At 41.5% G+C, this 12281-nt stretch overlaps 1 protein-coding gene across 1 annotated transcript in view; it reads right to left on the reverse strand.

Moving 5' to 3' along the window:
- LOC311129836 (TBC1 domain family member 4-like) overlaps positions 1–12281 on the reverse strand; it is a 158848-nt gene that overhangs the window by 95943 nt on the left and 50624 nt on the right. Inside the window, exons 5-9 of the mRNA XM_084162319.1 lie at positions 8228–8317; positions 7335–7439; positions 5692–5824; positions 3599–3690; positions 1185–1295 (exon numbers count right to left, since the gene is read on the reverse strand). Of these exons, the coding sequence (XP_084018445.1) occupies positions 1185–1295; positions 3599–3690; positions 5692–5824; positions 7335–7439; positions 8228–8317 (531 nt within the window). The remainder of the gene's footprint in view (positions 1–1184; positions 1296–3598; positions 3691–5691; positions 5825–7334; positions 7440–8227; positions 8318–12281) is intronic.

Genomic DNA, 12281 nt, shown 5'->3' on the forward strand with positions numbered 1-12281 from the left:
TACTCCTCGGATGTGGAGGTCCTGGGATGGCGTGGTTAGGTTGTGAGGCGACATCTGTGGCATTATGTTGTGTGACAAACTGCACATTTTAAAGATGCCTTTTATTGTCCCCAGCACAAGGTGCACCTGTGAAATGATCATGCTGTTTAATCAGCTTCTTGATATGCCACACCTGTCAAGTGGATGGATTATCTTGGCAAAGGAGAAATGTTCATTAACAGGGATGTAAACAAAGTTGTGCAAAATATTTGAGAGAAATAAGCTTTTTGTGCATATGGAACATTTTGGGGATTTGTTTTTTCAGATCATGAAACATGGGACCAACACTTTACATGTTACATTTATATTTTTGTTCAGTGTAGTAAGTAAGCAGGGATGTAGTAGTAAAATAAAGATGGGTGAACACTGAATGCCGGTCAAATAACTTGACCGCTAGTAAACCACCACATCAAAATTTACACTGGACTGGGGAATTTGATACTACCATCAGAGTTTACATGTGTTTATGCTCCTCTACATCCCTGTATCAGCACAGAGGCAGTAAAAGCTCTGCAAGACAAGAGGTCTGTAGCAGTTTAACTTCTAGAAGTGCTCTCCTTGAGCCCTGAGAGTGAGCTCCCTAGTATCAGGGCTTATGAAAAGAGGGTTTGAGGTTTCTAGTTCTATCTCAATATACTGTCTGAACATTGAGGACTCCGTTCAACTGACTGTGCTCTCCACTGCTGCTATCAAACTGGGAAAAGGCCACAGAGAGGTGGTCATAAACTTGTGAGTCAGAGAGTGAGTGAGTGAGTGAGTGAGTGAGTGAGTGAGTGAGTGAGTGAGTGAGTGACTGACTGACTGACTGACTGACTGACTGACTGACTGACTGACTGACTGACTGACTGACTGACTGACTGACTGACTGACTGACTGACTGACAGGAGAGTAGGAGAGGCAGGGAGGGAAGAGAGAGCGAGAGAGCGAGAGAGCAAGAGAGAGCGAGAGAGAGAGAGAGCGAGCGAGAGAGAGAGAGAGAGAGAGAGAGAGAGAGATAGGAGCTGGGGTTAAACTGCATGTGCCATTACAGGATGTGCTGTAGTCTCCCACAGTATAGTTTAAACTATGGAGCTCAAATGGGACCGCTGATTGACAGACAGGTTGAACCTATAGGCAGGTCTATAGTACAAGTGAGGGAATAGTACCAGGTGGGCCTCTCCGATGTGGAGGTGGGACTTCTGCTTGGTTCCACATAGCTGGCGGAGGTGGAGAATCACCAGCTCATTCTCTTCCTGGTCCGACACAGGCTTCATCCTCTATAGGGACGAATACAACCATCAATCAATCAATCAACCAAATGTATTTATAAGTCCCTTTTTTACATCAGCAGATTTTACAAAGTACTTTTACATTAACTTGGCATAGACTCCAAAGAGCAAAGCAAAAGCGAGAGCAAAAAAAAATCCCAGACAAGCAAAAAACCAAGGGAGGAGCCTGGTTCAGAGCGTGACACAATCTGTTCTGGCTGGGCCACTCCTCATTACTGTCATTGGTGCCAGTCTGTCTATATTTTATCTATTGGTGTCGTCAGTGTCATTGAATACAATACAAATAGATAGAAAATATATGATATCTTTAATAATTTTATCTCATTTTCTAAATGGGGTTGTTCAAGCTACTAGCTGTTGGAGCCCGTAAATATACAGTTGAAGTCGGAAGTTTACATACACTTAGGTTGGAGTCATTAAAACTCGTTTGAGCCATGACACAAGTAGTTTTCCAACAATTGTTTACAGACAGATTATTTCACTTATAATTCACTGTATCACAATTCCAGTGGGTCAGAAGTTTACATACACTAAGTTGACTGTGCCTTTAAACAGCTTGGAAAATTCCAGAAAATGATGTCATGGCTTTAGAAGCTTCTGATAGGCTAATTGACATAATTTGAGTCATTTAGAGGTGTACCTGTGGATGTATTTCAAGGCCTACCTTCAAACTCAGTGCCTCTTTGCTTGATATCATGGGAAAATCAAAAGACCTCAGAAAAAAAATTGTAGACCTCCACAAATCTGGTTCATCCTTGGGAGCAATTTCCAAACACCTGAAGGTACCACGTTCATCTGTACAAACAATAGTACGCAAGTATAAACACCATGGGACCACGCAGCAGTCATACCGCTCAGGAAGGAGACGCGTTCTGTCTCCTAGAGATGAACGTACTTTGGTGCGAAAAGTGCAAATCAATCCCAGAACAACAGCAAAGGACCTTGTGAAGATGCTGGAGGAAACACGTACAAAAGTGTCTATATCCACAGTAAAATTAGTCCTATATCGACATAACCTGAAAGGCCGCTCAGCAAGGAAGAAGCCACTTCTCCAAAACCACCATAAAAAGACAGACTACGGTTTGCAACTGCACATGGGGACAAAGATCGTACTTTTTGGAGAAATGTCCTCTGGTCTGATGAAACAAAAATAGAACTGTTTGGCCATAATGACCATCATTATGTTTGGAGGAAAAAGGGGGCAGCTTGCAAGCCGAAGAACACCATCCCAACCGTGAAGCACGGGGGTGGCAGCATCATGCTGTGGGGGTGCTTTGCTGCAGGAGGGACCGGTGCACTTCACAAAATAGATGGCATCATGAGGAATGAAAATTATGTGGATATATTGAAGCAACATCTCAAGACATCGGTCAGGAAGTTAAAGCATGGTCACAAATGGGTCTTCCAAATTGACAAATGACCCCAAGTATACTTCAAAGTTGTGGCAAAATGGCTTAAGGACAACAAAGTCAAGGTATTGGAGTGGCCATCACAAAGCCCTGACCTCAATCCTATAAAAAATGTGTGGGCAGAACTGAAAAAGCATGTGCGAGCAAGGTGGCCTACAAACCTGACTCAGTTACACCATCTCTGTCAGGAGGAATGGGCCAAAATTCACCCAACTTATTGTGGGAAGCTTGTGGAAGGCTACCCGAAACATTTGACCCAAGTTAAACAAGTTAAAGGCAATGCTACCAAATACTAATTGCGTGTATGTAAACTTCTGACCCACTAGGAATGTGATGAAAGAAATAAAAGCTTAAATAAATCATTCTCTCTACTATTATTCTGACATTTCACATTCTTAAAATAAAGTGGTGATCCTAACTGACCTAAGACAGGGCATTTTTACAAGGATTAAATGTCAGGAATTGTGAATAACTGAGTTTAAATGTATTTGGCTAAGGTGTATGTAAACTTCTGACTTCAACTGTAGCTACTGCTCCATTTCATCAAAGATAGTGCTCTAAAGATACAGTAGATATTAAAGATATGCTTTCTATTATCGCTGCTCTCATTCTTTACATGGAGGATCTGATTAAGAAACACAGAATCAGTTTTGACAGTTAATAGTACTAAGAACAATCATTATCTTAAGTCTCACACAGTCCTTATTAGACCTAGGTTCAAATACGTATTGAAATCCTTCAGATTTAGCCTGCCTGGAGTTACAGAATGGCAAGGTTTGCAACTATCCTAATGGTCAATTGTGCCAGACAAACTCAATGAAGCACAGATACATGATTTGAAATGATTTTTAAATGGTATTTGAATCTAGGTCTGGTCCTTACCTGAACTCGCTCAAAGATGTCGACCTGTTCGTTATCAGTCAGTTGAGAGAGGTACTTCTGGATGGCCAGCTTGGCCCTGGGTGGATACAGACCTGGATTCACACACACAGGAACCAAATTAATTGCCATTGAGCCCCCCAAAAAATATTAGAATAGACAGGGAAGAAGAGAATTGAAATGCAGCACACAACTAAGTGGGTCGACTGATGGGCAGATATCCAAAGAGAGTTTTCAAACTCAAAATGTGGAGCTACCTTTTTTAGGAAGCTGAGGTAGAAAAATTATCTGACTCAAAAGTGATTCAAACTGCAAACCCTGTTAATTTGACAGAGAAGCCGAGATGAAGTGTGTGTGGGAGTCTTTTTTCTCATTTGATAACATGAAGGTTGAATAAATGCTTATGCACTGCTTATGAATGGATTATGACTGCGGCATTAAGTCCTCCTGTAGGTACCCTTCAAATAAAATGTACCTTTCCAATCTGTATTTTGTAGAGATAACTGACTTAGCTTTTATTGTGTCCTTCCCCTGTCCTGTAATTTTGTTATTTTGAAAGCAATAAAAAAAGCTGTCTTCAAAAAAGTGTTCACACCCCTTGACTTTTTCCACATTTGTTGTGTTACAGCCTGAGACTGTGTGTCACAGGCTAACACACAATATCCCATAATGTTAAAGTGGATTTGTTTTTATTAATTAAAAATGAAAAGCGGAAATGTCAATAAGTATTCAACTCCTTTGTTATGGCAAGCCTAAATAATTTCAGGAGTAAATATGTGCTTAACTCGCATAATAAGTAATATCTGTACCACACACATACAATTATCTGTAAGGTCCCTCAGTTGAGCAGTGAATTTCAAACAGACTCAACCACAAAGACCAGGGAGGTTTTCCAATGTCTCGCAAAGAAGGACACCTATTGGTAGATGGGTAAAAAAAAAAAGAAAAGCAGACATTGAATATCCCTTTGAGCATGAAGTTATTAATTACACGTTGGATGGTGCATCAGTACACCCAGTCACTACAAAGATACAGGCGTCCTTCCTAACTCTGATGCCGGAGAGGAAGGAAACCATTCAGGAATTTCACCATGAGGCCAATGGGGACTTTAAAACAGTTACAGAGTTTAATGGCTGATAGGAGAAAACTGAGAAAGGATCAACAACATTGTAGTACTCCACAATACTAACCTAAATGACAGAGTAAAAAAAAAAGGAAGCCTGTACAGAATAAAAATATTCCAAAACATGCATCCTCTTTGCAATAAGGCACTAAAGTAAAACTGCAACAAATTTGGTAAAGAAATGAACGTTATGTCCTGAATACAAACCGTTATGTTTGGGGCAAATCAAACACATCACTGAGTACTACTCTTCATATTTTCAAGCATGGTGGTGGCTGCATCATGTTATGGGTATGCTCAACATCGGCAAGTACTAGGGAGCCTTTTAGGATAAAAATAAACGGAATAGAGCTAAGCACAGGCAAAATCCTAGTGGAAAACCTGGTTCAATCTGCTTTTCAACAGCCACTGAGAGACAAATTCACCTTTCAGCAGGACAATAATCTAAAACACAAGGCTAAATGTACACTGGAGTTGCTTACCAAGATGACATTGAATGTTCCTGAGTGGCCTAGTTACAGTTTTGACTTAGATCAGATTGAAAAGCTATGGCAAGACATGAAAATGTCTGTCTAGCAATGATCAACAACCAACTTGACAGAGCTTGAAGAATTTTGTAAAGAATAATGTGCAAATATTGTACAATCCAGGTGTGCAAAGCTCTTAAAGACTTACCCAGAAAGACTCACAGCTGTAATCCCTGCCAAAGGTGATTCAAACATGTATTGACTCAGGGGTTGAATACTTATCTAATCAAGATACAGTATAATAGTGTTTTACTTTTCATTAATGTTTACAATGTTATGTATTTTTTCTTCCACTTTGACAGAGTATTTTGTGTGGATCACTGACAAAAAATGACAATTAAATCAATTTTAATCCCACCTTGTAACACAACAAAATGTGGAAAAAAGTCAAGGGGTGTGAATACTTTCTGAAGGCATTGTAATAGATCCGGTAGACAGCGGCGTACCCTCAATCCTCTCGCAGAGTTTGTGCAGGTCGTGCATAGGGCAGGCCTCGCACAGCTTGACCTGTGTCTTGGCGCTCTGCAGAGCTGCTGCCGTACTGAAGGCTTGCTTCAGAGTAAGCATCACCTCATCCACCTATAGGCACACACACACACACGCACAGCAGTCTAACTCCACTTACAGTAAACAACAATCTGGATTCCTAGCATTCCACAGAACCATTCCTCCAAGGTATTTCAGAACCCAATACATTATGACCCATTTTTTTTTATATATACTGGTAGGCCTACAGTAGATTTAGTTTTGCATTATAGCTTTAGTTAAACATTTTGACATAGCCCAGGTACATAATAGCAACAGTTCAAACATATATTATGTAGCCCTAGCGGGAAGCAAACTCACAACCATAGTGTTGCCATGCTAAAATGGTTCTCCATCTCCAGATACCGAATGTGCAGGCTCGGCCCTGCTGTAAGACCCATGATTCAAATATTCAACTAATCAACACATTCTCTATGGACCATAATTAGCTAAATTAATTATGTTGCTGCAGGGTTGGATCAAAACCCTGCACGCCAAGTAGCTCTCCATGACTGGAGTTGGGAAACCCTGCTCTAATGCACTGAGCCATTGGAACCACAGGGAGTCAGTCAGGGACCTATTTGTATTTGTATTTGTATTTATTATGGATCCCCATTAGCTGCCGCCAAGGCAGCAGCTACTCTTCCTGGGGTCCGGCAAAATGAAGGCAGTTATACAATTTTAAAAACATTACAATACATTCATAACATATTTCACAACAGTGAGTGTGTGCTCTCAGGCCCCTACTCCACTACCACATATCTACAACACAAAATCCATGTGTACGTGTGTATAGTGCGTATGTTATCGTGTGTGTATGCATGTGTCTGTGCCTATTTTCTTAAGTCCCTCTTTGTGGCACCTGACCACACTACTGAACAGTAGTCCAAGTGCGACAAAACTAGAGCCTGTAGGACCTGCCTTGTTGATAGTGCTGTTAAGAAGGGTAGAGCAGCCCTTTATTATGGACAGTCTTCTCCCCATCTTAGCTACTGTTGTATCAATGTTTTTACCATGACAGTTTACAATCCAGGGTTACTCCAAGCAGTTTAGTCGCCTCAACTTGCTCAATTTCCACATTATTCATTACAAGATTTAGTTGAGGTTTAGGGTTTAGTGAATGATTTGTCCCAAATACAATGCTTTTAGTTTTGGAAATATTTAGGACTAACTTACCCATTCTGAAACTGACTGCAGCTCTTTGTTAAGTGTTGCAGTCATTTCAGTCGCTGTAGCAGCTGACGTGTACAGTGTTGAGTCATCAGCATACATAGACACACTGGCTTTACTCAAAGCCAGTGGCATGTCATTAGTAAAGATTTTAAAAAGTAAGGGGCCTAGACTGCTGCCCTGGGGAATTCCAGATTCTACCTGGATTATGTTGGAGGGGCTTCCATTAAAGAACACCCTCTGTGTTCTGTTAGACAGGTAACTCTTTAGCCACAATATAGCAGGGGATGTAAAGCCATAACACATACGTTTTTCCAGCAACAGACTATGATCGATAATGTCAAATGAGATGTACACAGGGAGTGTGCAGTGGGAGGAGCTAGCCAATACTCACCAGGGATTCGCTGGCACACTGGAAGACGTAGCACACATACTGGCCCGGACCAGACTCCCCCGGGTCGCGAAAGATAAACCCAAAGTGGTCCGTCTTGTTAATACCCTGAGCAAACCGCACAATACAATCAAATATCATGATACACTACATTGCTACTGTATATGTATACAGTTTATTGGTAGTTTATACAGAACAGTATATGTTTGAGAGACTGGTTGGAGAGAGGTTTCTCAACCTTCTATCAATCAATTTAAATGTTCTATAGATCAATTTAATACCCGAACAACATCATTTGCAAGTGGAGAAAGACATCAGCAATGCTATGTAACGCAGCCTTTATGGACTGAGTGGTTGTCCATGGTTTAAACAATACGTAGCTGAAATATATTAGGCTATAAACATCAAGTACAAACAACAACACAAGAGCATTATCTTTCCCCCAAATATGGCAGATGGCACATACAGTTCTTTTATTGTTTTAAGGGACTCCCTTCAAGCTATTTTTTTACTAAACTTTTTCCGTGACGTGTCACAAGACACCATTTTTTATCATATTAGTAGGACTACTAACAAAGTAAATCCTTTTTTTATTTATTTTATTTTATTTCACCTTTATTTAACCAGGTAAGCTAACCTTGACAGTGAAAAGATGAAAGACTGAGCCAAAGTAATGTGCATTTGTAATAAAATACTAAGAAATGATCCTCTGACAATGGAAGCCCCCAAAACTAAGGCATTTATTTATTCATGAAGTAGGCATGTTCGAAAATTAGCTATGTTTTGGGAATTTGCACCTGTGAAAAGCTCTGTAGCATTGGGACGAGATGAGCTGGATAAATGTGAACGTAAACGCGGAACACAGTAGAGTGAAAAACAAACCCAGGTTTACCAACCTGAGAGCAGGACGAGATGTCTTTGAATTTCTTCTCCAGCACCACCGTCTTACTGTCTGGACTGATCAGGTTAACCTCGAAGCGACCGACCTGAAAAACAACGCACACAAACACACAGACACACACACTAATGAGGAATCTGACCATGATACATTGATCAAGGAGGCTTCTTTAGAAGAATAGAAAGTAGGCTTGGGCGGTATACCGTTTACCAGGGTATTTGGAAAAAGCCACAGAATGGTTTTTCAATACCGTCAAAACCATTTATTAGAAGTTATTCAAAAAATGTGAATATTTGTAGCTACTTTTTAAGATAATCCCTGCAGTCAACTTGTGCAATACATTAGGAGATAAAGCAGATTGCGTTCTTTATTTCACCTGTCACATTATTTTGCATTATGAAGCTTACCGTAGTTCCCCAGAACAGTTGAGCCAGTCATATGTTCGTTGTAAAGAGCACAATGGGAGAGTCCATAGCGTTTTATACATAACCGGTGAGTCTCTTTTGTGCGGCGCACATTAGGTAATGAAATTACACTTGTATGCAATTCACTACTAAATGTTTGCCATCAGATATCTTATAAATGACTTTCTGCCATGTTTTAGAAGTCAAAGAGCTCTGTTATCAGAGTTTTGTAAAGCTGCCATTTTTTCCCCTGTGCTTCCTACTAGCATTTTTTTTCTTGTCCGTTCTTCTCCCCTCTGCTCCATGTACACATGCTGCTCTTCCTTCTGAAAAGCATGCATCACAACTTTGTTCATTTGCACAATCTCTCATTCACTTTTGCTTGTAAATGTCCACACTCACCGACAATTACATTCGGTAGCTACTAACTATGCTTATAACATTATGAGCTGGATTTGATATGTCCCAAGATGGCATAGCAGTGCGGTCGTGTTTTCTGTAGTGTCCTCATGTAAATAGCCAGTTTTTTTTAGTTTTTTTGTATTTTTCGTATATATTTCTCAATCTCACTTTCCATCCTTTAACTACATATACTTTCCTGCAACCCGCCTCACCCAATATGTAATGGATTCTATTATTTCTTTATACCTTCTTATCTGGAACCTCTTGCTATTAGCCACCGTTAGCGGTCTTCACCATTGTCCGTGGCCTGCACTACCTACCAGCCAGCTCTAGCCTGGACAATTATCGGCCAGTCTGCACATCGCACTATCGAGCCAGAGCATATTGGATTTTCTGCCAGAATCACTGAATCACTGGACCTTAACTAGCTAGCTGCAACCGAATGGCTGTTGTTGTTGTTGGCTAATCACCACTGTCCCGAAGCAAGCCCCAGTTAGCCTTGAGCTAGCCTTGAGCCAGGCCCATCTCCCGGCGATCTACCTCTCTGTCAACCGGACGGGACCTCCTAGTGTTGACACGGAGCCCCGCCGATCCATCACGACTGGTCTGCCGACGTAATCGTCTGATGTGGTTTCCACAGGCTTCCCGTTGCGACGACCACGAAGATCCATCTGCTAGCCCCGGCCTGCTAGCGCACGCAATCAACAGCCGTGCCTCCTGCTAGCCTGTGCCGTAGCAACCACTGAACTGCTCCCGGACTCACCTATTGCTGTTCACTGGACCTTATGATCACTCAGCTACACAGCTGATGCCTGCTGGACTGTTCCTTTATACGGTACCCCATCCTGTTTATCTGTTTAGCCTCAGCTCAAACTTTCATCGCCATTACCAGCTGTTGTTTTAGCTCTCTCGAATAACACCTGTGATTGCTTTATGCCTCTCTCCCATGTCAATATGCCTTGCCTATTGCTGTTTCGGTTAGTTCTTATTGTACTATTTCACTGTAGAGCCCCCAGTCCTGCTCAACCTGCCTCAGATAGCTCCTTTGTCCCACCCCCCACACACGCGGAGACCGGCTCAATCGGTGCCTCCAGTGATGCGCTCTCTTTCATCGTTACTCAAAGCTTAGGTTTACCTCCACTGTACTCTTATCCTTCCATATCCTTGTCTGTACATAATGCCCTGAATCTATTCTACAACGCCCGGAAATCTGCCCCTTTTTTTCTCTGTACCCAACGCACTAGAAGACCAGTTCTTAAAGCCTTTAGCCGTATCCTTATTCTATATGAAAATGTATGCACTCACTAACTGTAAGTCGCTCTGGATAAGAGCGTCTGCTAAATGACTGAAATGTAGATATCAATGATGTCGCTCTTGCTGCTGGTGACTCTCAGATCCACCTCTATGCAGACGACACCATTTTGTATACATCTGGCCCTTCATTGGACACTGTTTTAACAAACCTCCAATCAAGGAAAAATGCCATGTATGGCGCAAACCCAACACCTCTCATCACCCCGAGAACACAATCCCCACAGTGAAGCATGGTGGTAGCAGCATCATGCTGTGGGGATGTTTTTCATTGGCAGGGACTGGGAAACTGGTCAGAATTGAAGGAATGATGGATGGCGCTAAATACAGGGAAATTCTTGAGGGAAACCTGTTTCAGTCTTCCAGAGATGTGAGACTGGGACGGAGGTTCACCTTCCAGCAGGACAATGACCCTAAGCATACTGCTAAAGCAACACTCGAGTGGTTTAAGGGGAAACATTTAAATGTCTTGGAATGGCCTAGTCAAAGCCCAGACCTCAATCCAATTGAGAATCTGTGGTATGACTTAAAGATTGTTGTACACCAGTGGAACCCATCCAACTTGAAGGAGCTGGAGCAGTTTTGCCTTGAAGAATGGGCAAAAGTCCCAGTGGCTAGATGTGCTAAGCTTATAGAGACATACCCCAAGAGACTTGCAGCTATAATTGGTGAATAGTTATGCACGTTCAAGGTTTCTGTTTTTTTTGTCTTATTTCTTTTTTGTTTCACAATAAAAAATATTTTGCATCTTCAAAGTGGTAGGCATGTTGTGTAAATCAAATGATACACACCCCCAAAAAATCAATTTTAATTCCAGGATGTAAGGCAACAAAATAGGAAAAATGCCAAGGGGGGTGAATACTTTTGCAAGCCACTGTACTACCCACCATTGTGACCTGTACGCTCTCGTTGGCTGGCCCTCACTACATATTCGTCGCCAACCCACTGGCTCCAGGTCATCTATAAATCACTGCTAGGCAAATCCCTGCCTTATCTTAGCTCACCATAGCAACACCCACCCGTAGTATGCGCTCCAGCAGGTATATCTCACTGGTCATCCCAAAAGCCAACACCTCCTTTGGCCGCCATTCCTTCCAGTTCTCTGCTGCCAATGACTGAAACGAACTGCAAAAATCTCTGAAGCTGGAGACTCTTATCTCCCTCACTAACTTTAAGCATCAGTTGTCAGAGCAGCTTACGATCACTGCACCTGTACACAGCCCATCTGTAATTAGCCCACCCAACTACCTCATCCCCATATTGTTATTTATTTTGCTCATTTGCACCCCAGTATCTCTATTTGCACATCATCTTATGCACATCTATCATTCCAGTGTTATTACTAAATTGTAATTATTTTGCACTATGGCCGATTTATTGCCTTACCTCCATAACTTACTACATTTGCACACACCGTATATATAGATTTTCTATTGTTTTACTGACTGTACGTTTTGTTTATCCCATATGTAACTCTGTGTTGTTGTTTTTAATCGCACTGCTTTGCTTTATCTTGGCCAGGTTGCAGTTGTAAATGAGAACTTGTTCTCAACTGGCTTACCTGGTTAAATAAAGGTGAAATAAAAAATATTAAAAAATACATTTGCATATCTTTGCAATTAGTTTGTGTTTGTTTTCGCTCGTTAACATTTAGCTAACAGCATCTGTGTGATTTCGCTATTACTTGTGCAAATGTTTTGGTAATAGATGCCCAATGGGCTTTTTTTTGCACCCCCTTGTGTGTTATGCTGGTAATACCTTCATCCTGGGATGGCAGAAAAACGGTATGATGGTGTGAAAATCTGGATACCGCCCAAAGCCTAATATAAAGCAAGTCCACAATGTCTTATGATGGGTATCTCATGATAGGCCTATTCTTGCTACTCGCAGACATTTGCCATCTTTCCCTCAGACACGCACGTACTCACACACACG

The sequence above is a fragment of the Coregonus lavaretus genome (assembly GCF_964263955.1).
Source record: "Coregonus lavaretus genome assembly, chromosome: 5".
NCBI lineage: Eukaryota > Metazoa > Chordata > Actinopteri > Salmoniformes > Salmonidae > Coregonus > Coregonus lavaretus.